Here is a 26723-nt window from a genome sequence, read left to right on the forward strand (position 1 = left end):
TCTGCCAGTGAAAACTGGTCAACCCTGCAAGGACAAGCGGGTGACCCGTACGAGTCATCAAAAGTGGGAGATCGCTGCGCGAGGTGGACGTAGGTGAGATGCAAGTGCGTCGTACGCTTTTTGTTTTCCTTTTTTCCACAAATCCTGCAGACAGTTCCTGAGGACGTCCTACAGGCGCGTACGTATCACCTGCACACCGCCGTGTGTGCGTGCAGCGTTTGTGCGGTCAGTCAGGAGTCAGAACTCACACCTCAGTAACGACTAGAGCGTGGCGTTGGGTCGCTGTACGACAGCGTCACCCGTACGTCATAAGTGTGTGGAACTTCCATTATGTGTAGGAATACTTTGCGATACATTCACCACAGACACACCTGAGATCCCCCAAAGCTCCTCCCTACGACCTCCGTGGACTAGACAACCCACAAACATGCAGAACCCACCCAGGTTAAACCCCCCCCCCCCCCCGTAGGGCAGCATGTCACGAAGGCTAAAGGTCAGGGTTCATCTCATCTCAGTCGGTTGGAAGAGGTACCTTGTTTAATCTCCTGACTTCTGACAACCCCCTCCCCCGCTGGACTCACCTGAGCTCCGAGCGCCTGGACGTCCCGCTCAAAGCTGGTGTGCATCCTCTGCAGCGTCTCCACCGTGTTCTGGTCGCGGCCCATTTCCTCCGGCAGTTTCTTCTGCTTGTCTGCGATGCGCGCCAGGATCTCCTTTCCGTCGTGGTAAAACTTGTGCAGCTCAAAGGAGGCAGCCAGAATCTGCGTTCGGGTATCGATGAGCTCCAGCAGGTCGGCCCAGGCCTCGTTCAGCCCGTCCTTCCACTCCGCCACCGTGGCGGCGTCCCCGTGTCCGGCGTTGATCAGCTCATCTGCCAGGTGGTTGACGCCGTCCACGCGCTCCTGCCCAATGTTCCCCGTGTCCCGCGCAAACTCTCGGAACCGCTCCTGCAACATCTGCTGGACGAGAGGCTTTGTTCAGAACAGGACTGGGCAGTTCTGTTGCAGCAGAGGCTCCGCCTTCCAAGCCGCCTCGGTCAGACGTGCCGTACCGTGACGTGCTCGTAGTCCTGTCCCAGCTCGTGTGACCCGGCCACCACCTCCCGCTCCGCTATCCACTGCTCCAGATCGTCTACCTCTCGGTTCAGCTGGAAGAGGCGGAGCCTTTCCTCCAGTTTGCCCCGCCTTTCTTCTGACAGGTCCTTCAGGCCGGCATACAGCTTGTCAACCTGGGACTGCCGCATGCCGATCCGCTCGCTGATGCACGTGCACCCACACACACACACACACACACACACACACACACGCTCTGTGTTAGTACAGAACACGCAGACGTCCTGCAGAACGCCACAACCCTAATAGTGCTATCAGAAAGTCGGTTCCAACTGTGGCAAGAGCGTACAGAACCACCCTGTTCTGACTTGATCCAAGACCTCAAGGTCTTCAGGTTCTACAGCCTGTGAATGAGAGGAAGATCTGCAGCAGCTTGGTGGTTCTCAGGGTTCTCTTCTCTGTGTGTTTCGTTATCTCAGACACAGCTGGCTGTAAAAACTGTCCCTGTGAGATCTGTGAGGAACACAGGAGCCGCTGTGAACCTCTCGTCTGACCCTGGTTTTTGTCTTTCAGGCTCAAGGTCTCAAGAGTAGGTGGACCAAAACAAAACTCAGGTCTACCTCTATCAAATGCCTCCACCTCCAGGATGGGCTCACCTGCAGCCCAACAAATCTGAAACCCTGAGCCCGATGAAGGTCTGTGAGTGAAAGAATGTAACCTAAAGGTGGGAGGAGGGTCCAGTAGGTGGGTGGGGGCAGTACCTCTCAGGGTGTTCATTAGCCACCAGGCCTCTGCTGGTCTTGGACAGCTGGTGGACGACCTCGGCGTAGTCCTCCACCGCCTGCTCCATGATCTGGTGCTTCTTTAGCATGGTGATGGCGCTCTGCTCATCCTGATGACACGGACAAGGCTGCCTTCAGAGACGGCCCCCCAAAGACAGGGGTGAGTCCCCCTTCCACCCATAAACAGGTGTGAGCCTTAGACCTCAGTGCAGCCTTTGACACTATCGACCACGGTATTTTACTCCATAGATTAGAGCAGGACATAGGGATCAGAGGATCTGCTCTCCAGTGGTTTAAATCCTATCTGTCTGATAGGTATCAGTTCGTTAATGTAAATGGACATTCCTCTCAGTGCACTCGAGTCAACTATGGAGTCCCACAGGGCTCAGTCTTGGGGCCGATCCTGTTTACGCTTTATATGCTACCCCTAGGAAACATAATCAGGAAACACAGCATTAATTTTCATTGTTATGCCGACGATACGCAGTTGTATTTATCCATGAAGCCTGACCAGAATGACCAGATAGAGAAACTGAATGCCTGCATCAGTGACATCAAGACCTGGATGACAATTAATTACCTCCTCTTGAACCCAGAAAAAACTGAGGTCATTATACTAGATCCTAAAAACCTCAGAGATGCTCTGTCTGCTCAGATAGTCTCCCTGGATGGCATAAGTATAGCCCCCAATTCCACAGTTAGAAACCTTGGGGTTTTACTTGACCAGGATTTATCATTTAAGGCTCACATATCTCAGGCGTGTAGAACTGCCTTTTTTCACCTGCGGAATATTGCTAAGATCAGAAATCTACTTTCTAAGAGTGATGCTGAAAAACTCATCCATGCATTTGTTACGTTGAGGCTGGATTACTGTAACTCCTTGTTAGCAGCGTGTCCTAAGAGTTCCTTAAGAAGTCTCCAGCTTGTTCAGAACGCAGCAGCTAGATTGTTAGCTGGAACTAGCAGAAGAGATCACATCACTCCTGTGTTAGTTTCACTTCACTGGATCCCAGTTGATTCTAGAATCAAGTTCAAGATCCTCCTGTTAACCTATAAGGCCTTACATGGAATGGCCCCGTCCTATATTAAGGACTTCATAGTCCCTTACCATCCAATGAGAACACTTCACTCACTAAATGCAGGACTGCTTGTGGTTCCTAGAATTAGTAAAAGTACGGTTGGAGGTAGAGCGTTTAGCCACCAAGCTCCTGTTTTATGGAATAAACTCCCAGCTCATGGAAGAGAGGCCGACTCAGTTTCTACATTCAAAGCTAGACTGAAAACATTCCTCTGTGGACAGGCTTATTGTCAGACTAGTTAGTATTCAGAGATTATTTAACTTAATGTTAATGTGTTGAAATTAAACCTAATAACATAACTATTTGTTGTTTGTAGGGGTGTCAGAAAAAAATCGATTGGGTAAAATATCGCAATAGTTCATTTGGCAATACTTGTATGGATTCAAAATGCTGCCAGATCGATGTTTCTTTAATTATTTCTGAGCGTCCTTCAGCGTCTGACTCTTGTTGTCCACTTCACCCTCCGACCTCTAGTTGGCAGCAGAGAACATGGAGCCTCTTTGAGCAGCTCTACTCTGCACAAGACAACAGGAAGACTGCAGCCAGAGGCAGCTGGTTCTGTTGTTCTGAGACATGAAATACTTCATTTTTACTTGAAGGGATACTAGACAGAAACTCTGAGCCATGTTGCTGCCAGTAAGATAGAAAAACGAGGATTTCTGTGCTTTTTAGCGGCTCAGATAAATAAGATAGACAATGAAGCACGGCAGCAGCTAATAGGCTAATGCGCTTAGCATCTGCTAACATGCTAGCAAAGCGGTCTAAAGTTCTGCAGAACCTCCCAGCAACAGATTCTAGTTTAGTGACCTGATGGATCAGAGGGATGTGTACATCGCTCTGAAAAAGGCTGACTGTGGTGATCAGTGTTACCAGTTCCTTCTGTGTGTGAGAAGCGTGTCTGCAGGCAAAGGTGCAGCAGAGCAGACTGTAAACATACAAAGCACCTTCTTTGTTACATTAAAGCAACTTTCCTTCCTTCTGTCCTGCTGCCTCATCATCACACTTTATTGTTTCTGGAAAAAAACAGTTTGACCCCCCCCCACCCCTTTATTTTGGAAGCACCATTCAGGCCCCAGAACCGTTGAAAAGCACTAGAGAAGCTACATTAATGCTGAAAATAAACAGCATTTTATTTCCCCAAAAGACACTTATTGGTTAAGGAACATTCATTCTTTGTTTTTTCTTACACTGATAAATATATATTTATGTTTTAAATCAGACAATGTTGACTTCCCTTTCTATGTTTTAACTTACCAAAATAAAAGCACTATGAACTTATATATGAGATACAGTTGCAGTGCTTAACATTAACATTGTGATCATTAAATAAACTGAATTTGACCATTTTATTACAGTGGAAGACATTAAGATTCAGGTAAAGTTTTTTCAAAGTCCTTAAAAAAACAGAAAGGAAATATGTTTTGGTAAAGTATCGGGATACGTATCGTATCGCCAGACTCTTGCCAATACGCAGCCCTAGATGTTTGTAGCTGCTAGAAGTTGAAGCTGGGGTAACTATGGTGCTCTGGGGTTCTGTCCTCTTTTCTCATCTACTTCTACTCTTCCTCTCTTCTCTATTCTTGATCATTATTCATCATTTAGTTCTCCGTGCCTCTGTTTGGTGCAGTGATTCATGTATTGTCCCTCTCCCCCTTGGGGGAGTGATTCTTTTTTCCCCCCGGAAACCTTTTTTTTATGAGTTTGTCCTTACTGAAGAGGATCTAAGGGCAGAGAGGCCCAGTTTAGTTTAGTTTAGTTTAGTTTTAATTACAACTGTGTTGTAATAGTGGACAATATAAATGACCCCGCCCCCCGCCCAAAGACAGGTGTGAGCCCCCCTCCCACCTTGGCCTTCTCCTCAGACATCATGTAGAGCTCCTGCTCGCTCATCCAGGCTTCGGCCTCGGCTGCATCAAAGTAGTACTGCTGGGCTTTGTGGGCCTCCTGGAGCCGGGCGTGGCGCCGCCGCCCCTCCTCCCTCAGCCGGTCCCACAGCTCCTGCAGCTCGGCCAGGCGCCGGTGGATCCCCTCGGTGCCGGAGGTCTGGTCCCGGAGCAGGCTCTGGCTGCGCTCCAGGATGTCGTCGATGCGAGGCTGATGGCCTTGAAGCTCCTTCTCCAGCGTCTGAAACCAGAGCCGCACCGCCGTGAGCCAGAATCCTGAGAGACCGGGCCGAGGTTCTGGAGAGATTCCTCACCTGGTTCTTCTTCATGAGCAGCTGCACCGTCTGCAGGTTGTGTCCGTGGTCGGTGGATGTGGCCACGGGCATCCGCTCTTGAGCCCACAGCTGCAAGGGGACAGAGCGGTGGGGGGGTTGGTGAACCTGGTGGACCTCAGGGTTCAAGGTCTGATGACTATGGAGTCACCAGTTTGATTGATGGGGAGGGGAGGGGTCTCAGGTTTCAGTAAGGAGGGGTTTGTGGTGCTGGGGGCTCATGAACAGTGGGAACCACGCGGGTACGTACGATCTCGTCTTCAACGTCCCGGTTGAACTGATGACCTTCCCTGGACGCCACCAGCAAGTTGCGGCGGTGCCTCAGCGGCTCCAGCAGCTCCTGGAACTTCTTCTCCACCCCCTGCCGCCGCCCGTCCACCTCATCGGTGTCCTTGGCCTCCTGACCCAGAGCCTTCACCTGGCTCTGGAGCTCCACCACCTCCCTCTGACGCACCTCCACCTGGTTCTCCAGCATCTGAGCAGGAGCAGAGCACACAGAACATGGATGGATGTGGTGACCCTCCAGAGGGGAGGAGACCCCGCCCAGACCCAACCGCGGGTCAGGTGTGGTACCTGCTGCTTTTTCAGCAAAATGTTGACGGAGGTCAGGTCTTTCCCATAGTCCTCAGACTGGATCTGACCCTCCAGGCCCCCCAACCACTTGTCCAGGTCCGTGCAGCTCTGTGTGAACAGCTCCGTCTTGTTGGCGTCAAACAGACACTGAGCTTTGGTCTGCGTGGTGGACTCCAGCTCCTCCCACATGGAGTGGAGCGCCGTGAGCTTCTCCTTCACCACCACCTCCGTTTCCGGCTTCTCCGACACCAACAAAGTCCCGTCCTGATGTCAGGAGGAGAAGGTCAGCTGCTGTTCTCCACCTCAAACTCAGATATTAAGGTTCCAAGACTCAGAGAAAGTAGAGAAAGAACATCTGAGAACCTCTGAGACGTGGACCAAACCCCGACTGCTTTCCGGCAGCAGTCAGACCTGGCTCCACCCTGATCTACTCGCTGTACGCCGTACCTTCTCGATCTTGTTCAGCCACTCCTTGTTGGACTGCAGCTCCGCCATGAAGGCCTGGTGCTTCAGCCACTTGCTGTGCAGGTTCCTGGCCTCGTCGTAGGTCATGTCCTGAGCCGTCAGCATCTTCTCGCTGATCCACAGAGATAACTGAACAGACACAGCAGAGGCTTTGAGAACTGCCTGGAAACCTCTGAGCACAGAGAAAGTCTGCTGTTCTGTCCAAAGTGACGCTGACCTCCTGACATTCCTGGAGGAACTTCTGCAGGTCCCGGTTGTCCTTCAGTCTCATCAGCAGCTCCACAGCAGCCTCCCTGTTTTTCTTGTGCCTGGAAGAAGGATCAGAGCGACCGTCAGTGGGAGGACACATCGATGAAGGTGGAGGCCTTCGTGGCTCAGAGCAGATGACCTCACTAGCAGCTGAGTTCCCCACAGGTACACTCAGGAATTCCCATGGACCACAGGGCTGTTCTCCACAGAGACATCTGTCCCTCCCCCACACTAAGGTGAAGCTACCTGTCATCGATGGACGCCACCTTCTCCTTGATCTTCTCCGCGTTGATGTTTCCGTCGCTGGCCAGCCGCCGCCCTGCTTCCATCACGCCGTTGATCTTGTCTTCGTTGGCGTCCATGGTGGTCATGAAGTCTTCCTGTTTCTTGATGGCAGCCTCGGCCCCCTCCAGAGTGGGGGGCATTTCTGCGTGGGCCAGAACGTACTCCTGCAGGCAGAACCGGGTAAGAGAACATACAGGTACCCAAACAACGAAGCACTGCGCTCCTTCTGGGACCCTGCTGGTACCAGTCCGTCATGAAGGGGGTCTCCTGGCTTACCTGGTTGTTGAGGAAGGCCTCGGCCTGCTTGGTGTCCCTCAGGAACAGCTGGTAAGCATGCGACTGAGACAGCAGATTCTGCCTGTTCTCCCACATCTTGTGCAGCTCGTTCCAGCCGGTGTCGAGCGCCTGCAGCCGCTGTTGCAGGAACATGTACTGTGCGTCCGTCTGGCCACGCGTCACCATGTCCCCCATGTCCCGCATCTTCTGGTAGTCCTCCTCATAGTTTAGGATCTCGTTCTTGATGCCGTCGTGCTGAGCCATCAGTTTCTCGGCCTCGGCCAGCGTGTTGGGCATGTCTTCAGACGCCACGGCGGTCTGAGTACGAGACAGCCAGGACTGAAAGTCGTCCAGATCTCGCAGGAACTGCTGCAGTTTGCGGGCTTCCCCCAGAGACTCCTCCCGGCGCTTCAGCGTGTTTTTCATCTCCTCCCACACAGCTGTGATTTCGGCCAGCCGGCCGGTGATGGCCTTGGCCTGATCCGGGTGCTCCTCCGCCAGCCTTTGGGCCTCGCCTCGAAGGTCACCCAGCTTGTCTTCAATGGCGACCAGGTCTCGCTCCATGCCGGTCAGTTTGCGCTGCAGAGCCAAGACGCCCATCAGGTCATTGCCCAGTTCCTGAGTGGACTCAATCACCTTGGTCTTCTCTTTGATCCAAGACTTGGTCTCGTTGCAGTCGAGGTGGTAGTTCTGGACGCCCAGAGCAGAGTTCAGGGACTCTTTCTTCAGGTCCAGCAGATCACGGAACAGACCCCACCTGGTGGCAAAACCAAGGCTCAGAGTCTGAGGACAGGCCTGCTTCAGACTCAAACGCGTCTGTGTTTTCTGGACGGTACCTATTGTTGAGCTTGTCCTGCTGGGCCTTGATGTCGTCACTTGGAGAACCGGCGTGCATCAGCTGCCGGCCGATCTGGTTCACCACAGCCACGCGGGACGCCTGGTTGTTCATCTCCGGCTCCAGACTGTCAAACCTGCAGAGAAAACGGCGCCCACGTTAGGCGAAGGTTTAGCAGCGGAGGTGATAGCGGCCCCTGCCCCATCGACCCACCGGTGCTGTACGACCTCCAGGTCCTCCAGCTTTTCCGGGATTTCCGTGGCGTTCAGCCACTGCTCCTTCTCCTCGATCCACACCTGGCAGGCGTTGGCCTCGCTGAACATTTTGTGGCGGGCCAAAGCGTCCTGCAGAGCCTCCTTCCTCAGCTTCGTCAGCTCTGCCACCTCCTTGTAGCGCTCCTCGATTCCAGCCAGTCGGCCACGAACTGACTCCGCCTCTTCCTTTGGCAGCGTGGCGGCCTGCTCATGCAGGGAGTCGATCACCGGCCGATAGCTGGCTACTTCTGCGGCAGCATCCTTGTGTTTCCGGACCAGAGCCTGGGTGGAGAATTCGTTGTGGCCCGTCTCCCCGCTAGAAACGATGCGGAGTGCGTCCAGCGTCCATGCGTCCACGTCGTCTGCGTCGGCCTGGAACTGGTGCAAGGCCAGAGCTTCCTCCAGCCTCCTGCGGGTCACGGCGGCGTGCTGCTCTAGCTCCGCCCACTGTGCCTGCAGGTCGCCGATCCTTTCCAGGATCTTATCCGAGCCATTATGCCCGACCTGCACCATGGCCCGGCCCTCAGTGATGGTGTGCTGCAGATGGCCGGCGCGCCCGCTCATTTCATCCTCTAGGGCGCGCTGCTGGCTCAGAAGGCGCACCGCCCCCGTCAGGTCCCTGCCCTGCTCCAGTGAGGACAGGATCTGCTCCTTCTCGCGGATCCAGCCCTCCTCTTCGGCCATTTCCCAGAAGAACTTCCAGAGTCGACGCGAGTCCTCCAGGCGGGCGCGGCGCTCAGCGGCCAGCTGTGTCAGCTCCTGGTAGCAGAACTCCAGGTGGGCCACCCGGTCCTGGATGACCCGTGGGTCACAGGGTTTGTAGCCTGGACAGAAGAAGGTTCTCATCAGAACTCTTCAGGTTCTCCCTGGAGGACAAACAAGCAAGGGAACTCACCGCCGTCCGTGACAGAGTACTTGTTGGCGTTGCAGGAGACGGCCCTCACTCTGTCGGCCTGGATAGCGATGTCCGCCTCCACCAGGGCGTGTTTCTGCAGGAGGTCCTCCACGCCCAACAGGTGTTTCCCATAATCCTGGGACAGAAGCAACATCTGGAAAGACATACAAGCTGACATTCTCCCGTCTTGTGAAAGAGGGTTCCAGATGTTTGTGGTCTCTGGCTCACCTTCATTTCGTCCATCCAGTCCATGATGTAGAGCATCTCCTGGAAGACTCTCTGCAGGCCCAGGTTCATCTCCAGCCTCTGTCTGCGGGCCTTCAGCAGCTCCAGAAGGTACTCCCACAGCCGGAGCACGTTGTCCTTCCGAGCTGCTATGCGCTTGATGTCATGGTAGCACTCCAGCTCCAGCTCCTTGGACACAGCGACCACGGCCTGCACGCGCTCCTCGTATGCCGCGATGTCAGTCTCGATGGCCTCGTGCTTTTTGGTGGCTGCTTCAACGGCCTGAAGATCCAAACCAAAGTTGTCCTGCAGACAGAAAAAGGTGGAACTTCAGGACAGCAACGGCATTGTATGTGCAGCTGGAGTTCTGTCTGATGCTCCACCTGGGACACCAGCCTCTGGTTCTCGCTCAGCCAGGTCTCCCTCATCGCCGCCTTGCGGTCGAAGCGTCTGGCCAGTTGCTCTAGCTTCTCCTGACGAATCAGCTCCATCCTTAAAGCCAACTCTCGTTCATGTTCCGCTTTCTCCAGACGCTCCCATGCCTGAGGAGGAGATCACATGGTCATTTCCAGGACCTGCACCCACCGGGGTCTCACTTTAAACACAAGCCCCTCCCACAGCCGGCCTTGGAGCCCCGCTCACCTTGTTGATGTCCGAAATGAGCTTTCCCTCTCGAGGCATGTACACCTTCTGGTTGTTGGCTCTCATCTTGCTCTGGATGGTGAAGAGGAGGACCTCCAGGTTTCCCTTCTCGGTGAACCTGTGAGAGCAGATCAGAGGTCAGGGGCTTGGACCGTGAGCTCCTGCAGATCCCAGCCATGAGTAGAGGGCGGTGCTCTGACTTGGGGGGCTTCTCCACCGTGCGGTAGGTGTTGAAGGCCTGCAGCTGCTGTTGGACTCCCACCAGGGAGTTGGCGAACTTCCTGTTGTTGAGGATGATGATAGTCTGCTCGATCCACTCCAGCAGAGCCGAGGCCAGAGACTCGTACTTCTCGATCAAATTCTCCGTCTCGATGGCGTTGTCCAACACCTGGAAGAGCAGAAGGGCTTCACTCATCTACACCTGAGTCAACCTGATCCAGAAGACCGGAGTGATGGGGGAAGAGGGGTCTCCTCAGTGATTGGTCGCTTTGATCAACACACCTTCCCGATGCGTTTGCCCTCCACCTTCAGCGCCTTCATCTTGGAGAAGTAGTGGTAGTACGTCACCACGTAGGTGATGACGGATTTCTCATCGGGATGGTCCACGCTGATGTCTGCATCGCAGCACAAAAACAAGATGGAGACCGCAACACCAAACACACAGAAGGGTGGAGCCTGTTAAAACTCAGGTGGAGGGGGCCGACTCGTCCCCTCGGTACCTTCTGGGTCCAGCAGCCTGGTCAGGCCCAGGTGCTGCTCTGCCAGGTTGAAGGCGTTCTGCAGGTTGTAGTGAGCGTTGGACTTCTTCAGTTTGTCGAAGTCGATCAGGTCCGGTCTGAAAACAACAAACGCGTTGACGCCACTTCCCAGGTGGCCACGCCCCTCCCCAGCTCACCTGTGTTTGTGGATGAGAGCGTTGAAGGCCATGCCGTCTCTCCAGCTGGTGGTGAAGTTCTGGATGTTGACATTGGGGTACCTGAGGAAGATGAGCAGCGGTTAGTCTCAGCGTCTGCGGCCGCAGTTCAGACGCAGCGGCGGCGAGCCCCACCCCGCCGTCTTCATCTGACACCACAGAAGCAGAGCGTCTTTGGCGGAACGCCGCTCCTTGTTGTCTTCCGTCTCCACGCTGATGTCCTGGATCTGGAACCACAGCAGACAGAGCGCGGTCAGGAGGATCATCCTCTGTCGGGTTCTAACTCCGCCCCTGCAGACGGCTTCAAACCGCACACGCTCAGAACTAGTAGAAGGTCGCTGTGGCGTCCAGACGTCTGCCCCCCAACCGATGAGTATTCCCTCCTTTTTTCTCCTCATCATCAATTTAAAGTCTCCTTAATGTGCCCCACACAAGCCCCACCCACTTCACCCAGGAACACAAAGGTCAGCACCCGGCTGTGGATGGAGGAAGCTGCTGTGATTCATGGGAAATGTAGTGATGTGCTCTGAACGACGAGACGGCGTGAAGCAGAAACATTTTCCCTCCTCAAGGCAGAGAGTTGATATCAGCAGCAGAAAGCAGCATCTGGGGGGGTCCACCCCCCCCAGACCTTCTGAACCTCAGAAGTCCCGCCTCCCGTTCAAACATTGACCATCAGGCCTTGCGGCGTGAGAAGATCACTAATGGTTTTATCCTCTGAACTTCCTGCTTCTACTGCGGCAGACAGGAGGGGGCGGGGCTTGAGGAAGACCTTCATCGTTCAAAGACGGTGAAGGTCTTCATGAGCCCCACCTATGCCGGCGTCACCTGTCAGGGCCACACCCTCTGGCAGCTGGTAGATAGAGGGGCGTGGCTGCTGTCTACCTGCAGAAGTGCTCGGTTGTCATCACAGACTCAGCTCAGGTGTTCTGCTCCCGGACGTTACCTGGAAGCGCAGGATGATGGTCCAGATGAGGCCCAGCGTCAGCCGGTGGTTCCCGTCTACGATGTCGTGGGAGCCCATGTTCTCCAGGTGGACCCGCTGCTCCTTCAGGAACTGCAGCGCCTTGTCCACGTTCTCCAGGCAGTGGATGCGCATCCGGCCTTTGGTGGGCTTCGGCTGCAGACAGAGCGCAGACGGGACGCTTCAAACTGCACATGCTCAGAACAGTCATCCTGATGGTTTCATGCGGTTCTGCCAGAGGCCACGGGGGGAACAGGGGGAGGTTCCTGTGGCCCCTCCCACAGCTACCTGACCGTCTGCGTTGGAATAGTTACCAGCCTCTCTCCGGACAGAACCTCCAGCAGCTTGATGAGCATCCGTCCGTCTCTCAGGTCCAGGTAGAGGTCTGTGATCCTGCAGGACACTCTGGACAGGTGGGAGTTCACCCACTTGGTGAAGGTCTTCTTCTGCACCGCCTCCCGCTCATCTGCAGACACACAGAGCAAAGCTAAACAGAGGCTCCGCCCACAACTTCTATCAGAACCTACTGCGCGTGCTCCAAGTCAAGGACAACATTTTCTTGACCAGTCATTTGTCTAAAACGTGGAGTGATGAGCGTTCCAGCAAACACTTCCTGTTCCAAGCAGAAGGGGGCGGCGCTGCTCCTGAGAGGTCTGAAACCCCACCCTCCATCACCAAAACAAGGCGTAGTTCCTTCGTGAAAGGGTGTGGCGATGGCGAGCGCCATCATCCCGGGGCAACAAAACCTCTGAGAGCGGCGACTCTTTACCTGAACAAGATGACATCACAGTTGTCCCATCAATGTGGGCGGAGCTTTTGAAAGTCTGGTTGCCAAGGAGATTTGGTTTGCAGCAACATTTTACAAACGAATCTGCCTCCAGCACCTTACCCAGGGGCTTCTGGGTAATTCCCACCAGTGATGGCTTTGAAGCACCCCGGGGCGACCCAAACGTTTCACAAAGAACCGCTGGAGGCAGACGGGAGCCTTTTTGATTGACAGCCGGATGCACCAAACAGAGTCCTCCTCTCTTTACTTTGCCCCACCCCCTGACCTTATCGAACCGTTAGATCAGAGGAACTTTCCTCCGGTTCTGCTGCTCCGGGACACACGGAGAAATGCTGCTCCTCACACAGTCCGGCCACGCCCCCAGCGGGCCGCCACAGGTTCTGCCCCTCACCTTGCAGCTGCTTGAATCGGCCGTCCAGCGGGTTGAAGGTCATGTGGGCCGCGCCCTCCATCACAGACACTTCTGCTGCTCCGGGGGTGTAGGACCATCCTAGGCCCCCAGACCGGATCACTCAGAACCAGCGTGGCTGCTCAGGTGGACCGCTGAGGCCTTCCCTCCGGCAGAGCTTCTGCTGATACCAGCAGGAAACTCTGCAGCAGAACTTGGGAGACGGTCCGGTTCTGCCTGCTCCAGAAGAACCAGGAACCGGGTCAAAGCAGGGTTTACCTGGCTCGACCCGAGTCAGGCAGTAGCTCCGCCACAGAAGAACCTTTGAGACCGCCGAGGGTGAAGCCTTTGGGCTCTGGGGGGAGGGGCGAGTCCAGAGGTCGGCGTGACGCTCTGGGAGGTGGGAGGGGGGTGGCAGCGTCTGCGAGCGTGCACGTACGTGTGCATGCACCACTCTGGCTTCCTGCAGCTCAGGCGCCCTCGTGCACGCCAGCTGAGCGTTGGACCTCCTGATCCGATTAGAGGACAGGGAGGACAACCAGGACTTCAGATAGGTTCTGGTCCAGAGAACCAGCAGCTGCTGGTCCGAACCTCTGACCCACACAAGTTGGTTCTTCTGGAAGGTCCAGAACCTTAAACTGAGTTCTGAACAGAACTGCACTGTGGTACACAGAGTTCTGCTTTTTAACCAGAACAAGCCGGTTGGACTCTGACCCACTTTAGCTGTAGTCAGAGCACAGGAAGTTTTGCGCAGCGTGCACGTTTCTGTGCACGTGTGTGCAGCCTGACCATGATGTCATGGGTGTGGGGGCGGGGCCATTTCCCCTCTTTGTTTCGGGACATTCCAGACTCAAGGACAGGAAGTGGGAAACAAACAGAACGCCACGCCTGACTTCCCGCTCTGTCAGCTGAGGACAGAACTACAGCTCCCAGCATGCACCTCACTGTGTCTTAGTCCTGTTGTCAGAGCTGTGGTGTGAGCTCACAGTCCTGACTTTGACTCCCACCATCTAACACCAGCGGGGCAGAACATTAGCAAAGCTCCGCCCCCCTGACCAGCAGAACCGCAGTGGACGGGTTTTCTGCTCTGCTGTGGAGTTTTTAAGGATCGCCAGCGGTTCTGGTCAGACGTGTGCAGCGGTTCTAACCACAGAGGGCTCTTCATCTTCCAGCTCCGAGGGGCGGGGCCTGTACCTGCCAGCGCCTTGATGCGGGAGCGCTCAAAGAGGCGGGCCGAGCTGTTCTCGTTGTCCCAGTCGTCGTCCCAGCGGTTGCTGACCGTCTCGCTGTACTGCTGCTGCAGGTCCATGGGCTCCAGCTCGGTGGCCACCGTCGTCATGGTGACCGTTCAGCTCCCTGACCTCAGCAGAAACACATGGGCTCGTTCGCCTGTGGACAGAACCAAACAGAACCGGTCATCCTGACACACAGAGAAACCTGAATTTTCAAAGAGTTTCGGTTCTGAGGCTGGTTCTCCTGAAGAACTGCACACACAAACAGCCAGGGGGCGGGTCTTCTAAAAGGGGGCGGGCCTTCAGCTGCAGCCAACCAAAAGACCACCCAGAGAGGAACCGAACTGATCCAGAACCAATCATTGTCCTTTTACAAATGAACAAACTGAAAAATAAAACAAGACAGCAAATGAAAAAACAGAGAAACGGGTCAGAACCGGTCAGAACCATGACAATAAAACTGGTCCATCAGACCAATTTCTCCTCCTCCTCTTCCTCGTTCATCGATCACTTCATCTGAAGGTGAGCTTCCAGAAAGCTCTGCTGTTTGTGCTGCAGCAAGGCCTTATGGGTAATGTGTTGTGACGGCCTCCTGGCTCAGCTGACAAACTCTAATGGATCCATTACGGCACTCAGACCAGAACCAGGAGGTCCTGAGGGAGACGTAATGGAACCATTTCCCTGCAGCTTCCAGCTCCAGGATGAGGAAGAGGAGGATGGATTAGTTTGGGCCATAATGGGGGGGTCAGACGGAACCGGGGTCCAATTCAATCAGTTCTTCCTCCGTTCTTCATCACCTCCTCTTCCTCCGTTCTTCATCACTTCCTCTTCCTCAGTTCTTCCTCCGTTCTTCCTCACCTCCTCTTCCTCCGTTCTTCATCACCTCCTCTTCCTCCGTTCTTCATCACCTCCTCTTCCTCCGTTCTTCATCACCTCCTCTTCCTCCGTTCTTCATCACCTCCTCATCCTCCGTTCTTCCTCACCTCCTCTTCCTCCGTTCTTCATCACCTCCTCTTCCTCCGTTCTTCATCACCTCTTCTTCCTCCGTTCTTCCTCACCTCCTCTTCCTCCGTTCTTCCTCACCTCCTCTTCCTCCGTTCTTCATCACTTCCTCTTCCTCAGTTCTTCCTCACCTCCTCTTCCTCCGTTCTTCATCACCTCCTCTTCCTCCGTTCTTCATCACCTCCTCTTCCTCCGTACTTCATCACCTCCTCTTCCTCCGTTCTTCATCACCTCCTCTTCCTCCGTTCTTCATCACCTCCTCTTCCTCCGTTCTTCCTCACCTCCTCTTCCTCCGTTCTTCATCACCTCCTCTTCCTCCGTTCTTCATCACCTCCTCTTCCTCCGTTCTTCATCACCTCCTCTTCCTCCGTTCTTCCTCACCTCCTCTTCCTCCATTCTTCATCACTTCCTCTTCCTCAGTTCTTCCTCCGTTCTTCATCACCTCTTCTTCCTCCGTTCTTCATCACCTCCTCTTCCTCCGTTCTTCATCACCTCCTCTTCCTCCGTTCTTCCTCACCTCCTCTTCCTCCGTTCTTCATCACTTCCTCTTCCTCAGTTCTTCCTCCGTTCTTCATCACCTCCTCTTCCTCCGTTCTTCATCACCTCCTCTTCCTCCGTTCTTCATCACCTCCTCTTCCTCCGTTCTTCCTCACCTCCTCTTCCTCCGTACTTCATCACCTCCTCTTCCTCCGTTCTTCATCACCTCCTCTTCCTCCGTTCTTCATCACCTCCTCTTCCTCCGTTCTTCCTCACCTCCTCTTCCTCCGTTCTTCATCACTTCCTCTTCCTCAGTTCTTCCTCCGTTCTTCATCACCTCTTCTTCCTCCGTTCTTCATCACCTCCTCTTCCTCCGTTCTTCATCACCTCCTCTTCCTCCGTTCTTCCTCACCTCCTCTTCCTCCGTTCTTCATCACTTCCTCTTCCTCAGTTCTTCCTCCGTTCTTCATCACCTCTTCTTCCTCCGTTCTTCATCACCTCCTCTTCCTCCGTTCTTCATCAGTTCTTCTTCCTCCTACTAGAACAGTATTCATGTTCTGATCCAGAATTCTGAAACTATCTGATCTTTTCATCTTTAAGCGACTTCAACAGAACATTAAAGGTTGACATCTGCACCAAAACCAGAACCAGAACCCAGGTTACACCTGTCAGAACCGAATCTAAGATCTAAACTGAGGCCCTAAGAGGTTCTGCTCTGGTTCCGACCCAAACTAAACTCGTAGTAATGATATTCTCCTCTGGATCAGCTGGATGTAAACGGACCGGAAACAGCTGACCCGTTTATATTCCTGACCAGGTTCTCCAGAACCACAAATCTGCTGGCCCAGTTCAGTTCTGCAGGAGGCTCAGCGGTCCTGAAGTTAGCCCAATGACCAGATGACGTCAGATAACAGGAAGTTGGGGGGGGGGGGGGCAGTAGTAAACAAAACGCCTTCGGGACCTGGTTTGGGTCAAACCAGTGCCTATGTGCGCGCGGACGAACTCGGAACCAGGACTGCAGCTGCCTGAACAACAAACGCGAGCGTGTCTGACCGGAACCGGCGGCCGTCCTGCCCGCGGCCACGCCTGTCCCGCGCGCTTTTGTCCTCCATCCTACCGGACAAACGACTGCTGCCGCGGCGCGCGCGTCTCCGCGGAGGCCGAACCGAATCCCGGCGCACCGACCGAGTCCACAGATCGAAGTTGCTGGGGATGGGGGGGTCCGGCACCGCCCGCCTCCCCATCTCCCCACCCCACCTTGGAGCCCACTCATCAACCGCGAGGATCCTGCGGCTGCTTACCAGGATAAGGTCCGAACCGGACACCGAACTCCAGCGGGTCTGCAGGATCCAGGAGTGGCGGGGGAGTGGGGGCTGCAGCTGCTGCGACGGCTGCTGCAGGGGATGATGGGAAGGATCTGCACTGCCCCGCCCCCTCCCCCCGCCCCTGTCAGTGCGCGGTCCTGCCGGACCCCCAGAGTCACAGCAGTCTGACCGAACCGGTTCGGGTGAAGGGCTCAGACCGAACCCTCCGATCTTCATGCGCGGTAACCGTTACTGTGTTATTCCGGACGGTTCTGGATTGAAGGGGGACTTTAGGTCCGTTCTCAGCGCCCATCAGAACTTTGGAAAGAATCGGTTCTGAGTCGGGACCGTCCTCATGTTCTGATCACAGGTTTGATTCCCATAAGGGTTCAGTTCGGTTGGCAGGTGTAAGCTCACCTGGACTCCGGTCCAGATCTGGAGGAAGCGAACACTGACGTCACTGATGGTGGTACCCGTCCCACTGGACCCTGAGAAGTTCTGAGTTCAGTTGGGTCCAGTTCTTGTGGTTCTGTTCAGCGACTTCATGTCAAGTTCTGGTTGATTCGAACCTTTTCTATATTTCCGGTTTTGATCCGTTTTCTGTTTTTAGTCTAAAGGTTCTGATGGGGGGGGGGGGGGGTCATTAATGGGTCACATGACCTGCTGACGGTCAGCAGAGAGTCCATTAGGGGGGGGGGGGCAGACTAACCTGATGGTCAGCGATGTTCCTCATCGATCTGTGAGGCGGGTCGGGCCGCTCCAGGAAACCGGATCCATCTCAGAACCGCAGTCCCTATACGCAGAATCCAAATGCTAAATTCCTCCTGGGAGGCGGCATGGTGGAGCAGTGGTCAGCGCTCTGGTTCAAATCCTGCATTCTTTCCCTTATTGTCATTTTCTGTTCCAAGTTTTATTGATTCTGTTTTCTACGCTTCAATAATAATAAACTGGTTCTCTCTGGTATCGTTCAGGGGGCCGGGTCTAATGGGGGGGCGGGCCATCGTTTGGGGACCCTTGGTTTTAAGGATCTTTTCCATTTCCTGTTTATAACGAGCATGGATGACGTTACACAGCTTGTGGGCGGGGCCTTTGGCCGCTCTTGATGGGAAATCTGAAAAAAGATCTTTCTTCAAAATCACTTCAGTCAGAATTCATGAGTCGCTTTTCACACAACAGTAAAACTTTATTAACTTAAATCAGACGTAACCAAAGGAAAGGGGCGGGGTTCCATGGAGGAAAGGGGCGTGGCTCCATGGAGGAAAGGGGCGGGGTTCCATGGGCGGAGTCAGAACTCCAGCCACTCTGTCATGTAGATGCAGGTGGATGGCGAGATCTCCCCCCCTTCGTGACAGTCGTCAAACACCTGCAGAGAGATTGGGGGGGGGGGGGGGGTGAGTGCCGCAGCCGGAGCGGCAGCAGGGGGCGTCGGAGCGCGGCTTACCGGGCACAGGCCGCAGGGCGTCTTCACCAGGCCCGCCGGCGGCAGCACGGCGTTCACGCCGCGGTACAGCTTCATCTGTCCGTCCACGCTGCCCACCGTCCCCTCCTTGGCGGCGATCACGGTCATCTCCACCTTCCCGTCGTAGATCAGCGTGTTCAGGATGGTCTCGATGTCGTCCATGGACAGGTCCACCTGCACACGGGACACCTGTGAGAACAGCTGCAGCTGTTGGGAGGGGCTGTGAGGTCACGGCGGGGCCACCTTGCTGATGCCCAACTCGCTGATGTACTTCCAGACTTCGTGAGACGTGGCGAAGGAGCTGTTCCTCTGAACCATGGGGCTCTGCTGGCCGCCCCGCGCCGCCTCCGCCTGCACACAGGGGTGAGTGGGGGTGAGGGGTGGGCCCCTCAGCCTGGTGCTACGTTCACACACGTGATGCGCGTTGAAGACCACAGAACCTTTGCTCGCCTACGGCGTTCATTCTGGACTGTGGCTACCCGGCGCCGTCTCCTGCGGTTGGACGACTCGGTGGGAAACGTCCAAATCTGGTGAGTCTTTTGTTCACAGCTCGATTCTGATCCATCATAGACTTGGCGTCGACACAAACCGCAGTTATTACTTTGTCCTTTCTGATCAAGTTTCAGTCGTTGGTACTTCTGCTTTGACGCCATCATACGTCGCAACCAACTCAGAGTCCCTGATTGGTCAAAGTTCAACTGGTTTCACGTTCAATGGCGGCGCTTTTTGTAGAGTTTGGAGGCGGAAGCGTAGACGCGTTCCCGTAGACTTTGGACTCAAAGCGGTCCCTTGAACGCGTTTCCCGGTGTAAACGTAGCTCTACAGCTGACCTCTGACCTTTGTGACCCATTGGTTTGGTGTTCCGTACATTTGGGTTCTCCATACCTTGCTCTGCAGGAACTTGAAGCACTGCTGGTTCAGAACCTCCACGAACTCGGACTCAAAGTCCTGGTCGCTGTACCAGGCCCCTCCGGTGACGGAGCGGTCCGGCTGCACGTTGTACAGCATGTAGACCTTCTTCTTGGACGCCTGCGTGGCAGACGAGCAGAGTTCAGGACTGCCGGCGGCCACAAGCACGTCTGGACCGGCTCGGTTCTGAACTCACGGCCACAGATTTGACGGCTTTGATGAGCTTCTTGCTCTCCAGGTTCTTCAGGATCTTGTTGATCTCGGTCAGAGGGAGGTTGCTCTTGAAGCGGATGTCTCTGCTCCAGATTCCTGCGAACAGAACATCTGGGAGGTTCTGACCCGCGGTACCTTCTGGAAGGAGGCAGACAGAGCTCACCTTTGTTTCCGGCATCCTCGATGATCTGGTAAACCAGCTTCTCCTGGTTGTCCGAGCCCTTCATCTTACTGAAACAGAGGATTGGGGTTCACGGTGGACAGAACCAGAACCTGCAGATGGAACGCTGCTCACCTGGCTGTCTGAGAATCTTTTAATCTGTACAGAAGACCAGAACTGTTCCTGAGCAAGTCCAGCTGGCCCTGGAACAAACACCAGGTTACGTTAGAACCCCTCTGCGCTGAAGAATGGATTGGGTTGTTCAGAACCGGACTAACCAGGGACAGCAGCTTGTTGATGGCCAGGGCCCTCTGCTGCGGCTCCAGGTGAGGCATGTCGTTCTGGATCACCTGGTCTGTGATTCCCTGAGGGAACTGCTGACACAGCTCTCTGATCCTGGAGACACACAGGCGTTCAGAGCTGAAGTTCCTGGATCAGAACCACAAGGTCCAGTCGCTCCAAAGATCAGACATCCCATAATAAACCCTGTGTCAGCTTGGGTCTCATCTCCAGTTGGAACAAAAAGGAACATCTTCAGATGGACCTCTCCAAGACGGAGGTTCTAGTGTTTCTGGTCCGTTCAGAACGTCACGTTGGATCTTCAGAAATGGTCCAAAGACCGCCTGAACTCTAGAATCCGTCTGACCCATCCGCGTGTTCTCTGAACAACATCCAGAACATCCAACAGCTGCAGCGATAGTCCTCGGACCTGGACCTTCAAACCAGGACTCGGATCTAAAACCTTCATACCGGGACTCGGTTCTAAAGTCTGCAGAACTGAACTCGGTTCTAAAGTCTTCAGACCTGGACTCGGATCTAAAACCTTCATACCGGGACTCAGTTCTGAAGTCTTCAGACCTGGATGGACTCGGTTCCTTTAGTCTTTAGACCTGAACTCACGGGACTCGAGTCCGAGTCCAGTTATGAAGACATTAGACCCGAGTGACTCGAGTCTAATGTCTTCAGACCTGCACTCGGTTCTGAAGTCTTCGGAGGTTTACTCAGATCTAAAACCTTCAGAACTGGACTCGGTTCTAAAACCACCTGAGCGTGAGCTGAGTCGGTCTCCCGATTCGAACCTCTGGAACCAGACAAAGTGGTTTCGGTCTTAGAAGCCTGCTGAGGTTCGGTTTAGAGTAGCCTCCGGAACCAGAACCGTTTCTGAACTTAAGACACGCGCGCATGAAACAAGCCAAGGAGCTGCTCGTAGATGAAATGCACGCGCTTCGGTCATGGACCGGCACGCGGCAGAATCGTGAGGTCCGAACCTGGTCTCCACCTCTGCAGGTTCCGCCAGGTTCGTCTCTTTCTTTACCCGAACCTCCGCCATCTCCCCGGTCCGCTGCTGCCGGTGACGCCGCTTCTTCTTCTGGGGGAACCACGGAGACCGGAGCGTTACCGCCCCCCAGCGGCGGGAGAGGCTCGGTCCTGTGTGACGTCATCAGAGCACGTGATGTCCGTTCACGTTTTTTTTTGTTTTTTTTTAATTTTGTTTATTTGAACTTTAAACATACACATAATAACAACATACAAAAAAGAGAGAAAAAGAAAATAAGTAAATAAATAAAACAAAATATATAGAATTATAGTTTACAACACTAGGGATTGTCATACAGCATGTGATCTTCAATGAAAACACACAGTTTTATTGCATTTTTGTTTTTCATCAATGTCAGAGATTTAAAATATAAACTGATTTCTTTAAGAAATGTATTAAATAATGGTTTCGTTTTTACAAATCTGCACTTGTGAATGAAAAATTTCCCAGATATTAATAAGGTATTGAATGTCAAATCAAATAGATTATCACCAGAAACTACTCCAAATAATATAATGTGCTTTTGTAAGTGAATAGAAATAGGAAAGGGAAACTTTGAAGAGCACCAAAAAAAGAAATCCTCCCAAAAACTGTAAACATACATACATTCAAAAAACAAATGATCAAGTGTTTCAATATTTATATCACAAAAAGAACAGTTATTCTCTGGAAAACCTAAACGTATGTGTAACAGTTCTTTGCATGGATAGACTGCATTCATTATTTTAAAATGGATTTCTTTGTATTTTGGGAAAATTGGATATTTAATGAACTGAGACCTCAACTTGCTTATTTCCTCTCTTGTGTAAAGCTGTGACATAGAATGATTTATGTCTAATGTTGGAAACAGGACGGCTCTAACAAATAAAGATCGTATAAATGAGTTTGGAAGTTTTGAATTAACCGGTCGACCATCAAACAACAGAGAGGGAAGCTGAACTTGATCATCATGAACCAGACTGGAGGACATTTGGACCAAAGTCTGAGGCTTTGATCACATTATTATATTATTTTCTATCATTTAATTTAAATTTACTGGAAAAAGTTTCAAATGAGATAATGTTTCCATTGTCATTCATAATATGTATTAATGACCAAATACTGTCATCAATCCAATGTTTGTAAAATATTGATTTGTTCCTACATAAAATATCCCAACAGTTCCATATGGAGTATTGTGTGAACTACAGTTATGTTTGTAGAGGAGTTTCCATACAGTAACAGCTGCTGATGATGAGTAGAAAGTTTAATAGGAAGTTTTCTGTAATCAAAATCACATTTTAGAAGCAACTCAATACCCCCTAGATGAGAAAAGATGTTTGAGGGAATATGAAACCAAATATTTCTCCCATTTTGCAGAAAAGACTTAAGCCAATTTATTTGAATCATACCATCCAAACTTTCAAAGTCTGAGGCTTTAAGTCCACCTTCACTGTAATCCTGAATTATTGTTCTTTTTTTATGGAATTAATTTTGTTTTTCCAGATGAAGTTGAAATTGTTCGGGTTTATTGCTTTCCTATGCTGGATAAATGAATCTGGATCAACATTCTAATTTAGTGAGAAACACTCTGAATAGAAATGTCTCGCTGTGACCAGATGTTTACATTAACTTACATTTTTCTAAAGTTTTCCATAAGTTCATTTCCTCCATAGTTTTACTGTCTTTGGTGATCTGAACTAAATATATTTCACAGCAGTCCTAACAGGAATGTTATGAAGGACTGACTGATCAGAATGGAGAACTGGCAACAATTCACATTTGCTGAGATTCAGTTTGAAACCAGATTCTTTAGAGAAGAAATCCAGGTTCTGAATGATGTCAGGTGTTTGATGACTGTCCTTCATGAATGTGGGCGTGTCGTCTGCCAGCTGAGTGATGGCTAGCTGTTCTCCCAGAACATTGAGTTTACAGAAACCAGAGTTATTTAGAAGTATTGATAACATTTCTGTTGCTGTTATAAAAAGTAATGGTGAGATTCTATCTATTCTAACAAATTCCTTTGTTAATTAAAAACCTGGGAAAAATGCCGTTTGGTAAAATAACGACACTGTTTGTATCATTATAGATTGTTTGAACAAAACTTATAAAATTAGGTCCAAATCCAAATAATTCTAAAGTCTGAAACATAAATTTGTGTTCAAGACGTCTAAAAATAAAATGAAGCCATCATCTTCAATGAACTGATTATAGTCAATCAGATCCAGAACTAACCGGATATTATTGTGAATTGATCGTCTTTAAAAACCCTGATTGTGTGTCTGAGATGATCTGATTCAGTCCTGTTTTTAATCCAGATGCAGAAATGTTGGTTATGATTTTCTAATCACTGTAGAGGAGGGATGTTGGTCTGAAATGATCCATCAGTCTGGCGTCTTTTCCAGCTTTAGGAATCGGGTGACGGCGCCCGGCTTCATGGCGGTTGGAAGGATCATTTCCTTTATGACCAACAGAAACTGCTCTTTCAAGTGTTTCCAGAAATGTCTGTCAAAGTTCACAGTCAGCCCATCAGATCCTGGAGATTTAACTACAGCTAAACCTCTCATGGCTTTTTCTGCTTCTTCCATAGTGATTTCTGCTTCAAAGTTTTCATCCACTTTAGGAGCCAAATCCTTGATGTGATTAAAGAAGCGATCAGCATCCTGACATGAATAAGAGGAAGAGAACAGCCTACTGTAAAACTGGAACATTTCTCTCTTCATTTCCTCCATATTTGTACTTTTCCTGCCATTAATTACTAATTTGTTAACAGCATTTTTCTCTTGTCGCCTTTTTTCCAGATGTCCGTTCACGTTGCCAGAGATGAAGAAACAACCAAAGCGAAAGACGACAACAGAACGAAGGAATAAACTCTCATTTAAAAAAAGGTTTAGTAAAAAGAAAAACATCAAAAAGACGTTTTGAGGGAAGTAATAAAGGGAACCTTTGAAGGTATTTTCATTCTGAATTTTGATGAGAATTCAATAAACCGTTTCTAAGGGGAGCAAATATTTACAACAATATTCTGGATTATTATTCTGGTTTGAGGAGAAAAAACAAGTTTAACCTTTTAATCCATATTTTCACATTTTAATTCATGCATTTAGTATAGTTAAATGTACAAACTAAATATTTAGTGAAGTAAATGCATGGTTTAAAGTTAAATATTGTTTTTACAATTATATATATTTAATTTACAGACAAAACGTTTACTTTACAAATGAACATCTGAACTAAACATTTAAGGTTTATCACTAAATATTTATATTTTCTAAAACACATTTAAATCCAAATTAAACATTTAGCAAATGAACTTGCCTATAATATGAAGTGGACTATCAAAATAAAAGCTGTGATTTCCTCTGGATGAAAGACATCCAACCTGCTGGATGAAAGACGTCCAACATGCTGGATGAAAGACGTCCAACCTGCTGGATGAGAGACGTCCAACATGCTGGATGAAAGACATCCAACCTGCTGGATAAAAGACGTCCAACCTGCTGGATGAGAGACGTCCAACCTGCTGGATGAGAGACGTCCAACCTGCTGGATGAAAGACGTCCAACCTGCTGGATAAAAGACGTCCAACATGCTGGATGAAAGACATCCAACATGCTGGATGAAAGACATCCAACCTGCTGGATGAAAGACATCCAACCTGCTGGATGAAAGACGTCCAACCTGCTGGATAAAAGACGTCCAACCTGCTGGATGAGAGACGTCCAACCTGCTGGATGAGAGACGTCCAACCTGCTGGATGAGAGACGTCCAACCTGCTGGATGAGAGACGTCCAACCTGCTGGATGAGAGACGTCCAACCTGCTGGATGAAAGACGTCCAACCTGCTGGATAAAAGACGTCCAACATGCTGGATGAAAGACATCCAACATGCTGGATGAAAGACGTCCAACATGCTGGATGAAAGACGTCCAACCTGCTAGATGAGAGACGTCCAACCTGCTGGATGAGAGACGTCCAACCTGCTGGATGAAAGACGTCCAACCTGCTGGATAAAAGACGTCCAACCTGCTGGATGAAAGACATCCAACATGCTGCATGAAAGACGTCCAACATGCTGGATGAAAGACGTCCAACCTGCTGGATAAAAGACGTCCAACATGCTGGATGAAAGACATCCAACATGCTGGATGAAAGACGTCCAACCTGCTGGATGAAAGACATCCAACATGCTGGATGAAAGACGTCCAACATGCTGGATGAAAGACGTCCAACCTGCTAGATGAGAGACGTCCAACCTGCTGGATGAGAGACGTCCAACCTGCTGGATGAAAGACGTCCAACTTGCTGGATAAAAGACGTCCAACCTGCTGGATGAGAGACGTCCAACCTGCTGGATGAGAGACGTCCAACCTGCTGGATGAGAGACGTCCAACCTGCTGGATGAGAGACGTCCAACCTGCTGGATGAGAGACGTCCAACCTGCTGGATGAAAGACGTCCAACCTGCTGGATAAAAGACGTCCAACATGCTGGATGAAAGACATCCAACATGCTGGATGAAAGACGTCCAACCTGCTGGATGAAAGACATCCAACATGCTGGATGAAAGACGTCCAACATGCTGGATGAAAGACGTCCAACCTGCTAGATGAGAGACGTCCAACCTGCTGGATGAGAGACGTCCAACCTGCTGGATGAAAGACGTCCAACCTGCTGGATAAAAGACGTCCAACCTGCTGGATGAAAGACATCCAACATGCTGCATGAAAGACGTCCAACCTGCTGGATGAAAGACGTCCAACCTGCTGGATGAAAGACATCCAACCTGCTGGATGAAAAACGTCCAACCTGCTAGATGAAAGACATCCAACCTGCTGGATGAAAGACGTCCAACCTGCTGGATGAAAGACATCCAACCTGCTGCATGAAAGACGTCCAACCTGCTGGATGAGAGACGTCCAACCTGCTGGATAAAAGACGTCCAACCTGCTGGATGAGAGACGTCCAACCTGCTGGATGAGAGACGTCCAACCTGCTGGATGAGAGACGTCCAACCTGCTGGATGAGAGACGTCCAACCTGCTGGATGAGAGACGTCCAACCTGCTGGATGAAAGACGTCCAACCTGCTGGATAAAAGACGTCCAACATGCTGGATGAAAGACATCCAACATGCTGGATGAAAGACGTCCAACCTGCTGGATGAAAGACATCCAACATGCTGGATGAAAGACGTCCAACATGCTGGATGAAAGACGTCCAACCTGCTAGATGAGAGACGTCCAACCTGCTGGATGAGAGACGTCCAACCTGCTGGATGAAAGACGTCCAACCTGCTGGATGAAAGACGTCCAACCTGCTGGATAAAAGACGTCCAACCTGCTGGATGAAAGACATCCAACATGCTGCATGAAAGACGTCCAACATGCTGGATGAAAGACGTCCAACCTGCTGGATGAAAGACGTCAAACATGCTGGATGAAAGACGTCCAACCTGCTGGATGAAAGACATCCAACCTGCTGGATGAAAAACGTCCAACCTGCTAGATGAAAGACATCCAACCTGCTGGATGAAAGACGTCCAACCTGCTGGATGAAAGACATCCAACCTGCTGCATGAAAGACGTCCAACCTGCTGGATGAGAGACGTCCAACCTGCTGGATGAAAGACATCCAACCTGCTGCATGAAAGACGTCCAACCTGCTGGATGAGAGACGTCCAACCTGCTGGATGAAGGACGTCCAACATGCTGGATGAAAGACATCCAACCTGCTGCATTAAAGACGACCAACCTGCTGGATGAAAGACGTCCAACCTGCTGGATGAAAGACA

At 51.6% G+C, this 26723-nt stretch overlaps 2 protein-coding genes across 3 annotated transcripts in view; both read right to left on the reverse strand.

Moving 5' to 3' along the window:
- LOC101164035 (spectrin beta chain, non-erythrocytic 1-like) overlaps positions 1-17018 on the reverse strand; it is a 25129-nt gene extending 8111 nt beyond the window's left edge. The window contains exons 1-26 of one of the 2 annotated variants that reach the window (XM_023953567.1): positions 16892-17018; positions 14074-14268; positions 12019-12170; positions 11687-11860; positions 10876-10967; positions 10723-10803; positions 10547-10662; positions 10329-10441; positions 10028-10215; positions 9828-9945; positions 9569-9727; positions 9189-9491; positions 8961-9114; positions 8025-8889; positions 7813-7947; positions 6977-7733; positions 6662-6864; positions 6384-6474; positions 6149-6295; positions 5702-5965; positions 5379-5603; positions 5111-5200; positions 4759-5037; positions 1814-1944; positions 1052-1256; positions 582-956 (exon numbers count right to left, since the gene is read on the reverse strand). In XM_023953567.1, coding sequence (XP_023809335.1) covers positions 582-956; positions 1052-1256; positions 1814-1944; positions 4759-5037; positions 5111-5200; positions 5379-5603; positions 5702-5965; positions 6149-6295; positions 6384-6474; positions 6662-6864; positions 6977-7733; positions 7813-7947; positions 8025-8889; positions 8961-9114; positions 9189-9491; positions 9569-9727; positions 9828-9945; positions 10028-10215; positions 10329-10441; positions 10547-10662; positions 10723-10803; positions 10876-10967; positions 11687-11860; positions 12019-12170; positions 14074-14218 — 5562 coding nt within the window. In that variant the 5' untranslated portion in view covers positions 14219-14268; positions 16892-17018. Of the gene's footprint in view, positions 1-581; positions 957-1051; positions 1257-1813; positions 1945-4758; positions 5038-5110; positions 5201-5378; positions 5604-5701; positions 5966-6148; positions 6296-6383; positions 6475-6661; positions 6865-6976; positions 7734-7812; positions 7948-8024; positions 8890-8960; positions 9115-9188; positions 9492-9568; positions 9728-9827; positions 9946-10027; positions 10216-10328; positions 10442-10546; positions 10663-10722; positions 10804-10875; positions 10968-11686; positions 11861-12018; positions 12171-12882; positions 13217-14073; positions 14269-16891 lie in introns of those variants that run through there. The other variant, XM_023953570.1, reaches the window with a different exon arrangement.
- Positions 17019-18052: 1034 nt separating this feature from the next.
- Positions 18053-21062, reverse strand: polr3f (RNA polymerase III subunit F). Its single transcript, XM_023953573.1, has 9 exons — positions 20904-21062; positions 19914-20031; positions 19771-19838; positions 19639-19706; positions 19459-19571; positions 19239-19382; positions 18597-18704; positions 18336-18527; positions 18053-18257 (listed from the first exon to the last, which is right to left on the reverse strand). The coding sequence occupies exons 1-9, from the start codon at positions 20963-20965 to the stop codon at positions 18180-18182; spliced, it is 951 nt and encodes a 316-aa protein (XP_023809341.1). The 5' UTR covers positions 20966-21062; the 3' UTR covers positions 18053-18179.
- Between the last annotated feature and the right edge of the window lie 5661 nt (positions 21063-26723).

Source organism: Oryzias latipes, chromosome 1 (assembly GCF_002234675.1).
Source record: "Oryzias latipes chromosome 1, ASM223467v1".
NCBI lineage: Eukaryota > Metazoa > Chordata > Actinopteri > Beloniformes > Adrianichthyidae > Oryzias > Oryzias latipes.

What these genes read in the sequence shown, in the direction of transcription:
- polr3f (XM_023953573.1), bottom strand. Translation starts at nt 20,965, where the DNA reads ATGGCGGAGGTTCGGGTAAAGAAAGAGACGAACCTGGCGGAACCTGCA. An exon ending in TCAAGTTCCTGCAGAGCAAG is followed by an intron (nt 18,705 to 19,238) that starts GTATGGAGAACC and finishes CCCTGTGTGCAG; the next exon opens with GCGGAGGCGGCGCGGGGCGG. An exon ending in CGCCCTGCGGCCTGTGCCCG is followed by an intron (nt 18,258 to 18,335) that starts GTAAGCCGCGCT and finishes ATCTCTCTGCAG; the next exon opens with GTGTTTGACGACTGTCACGA.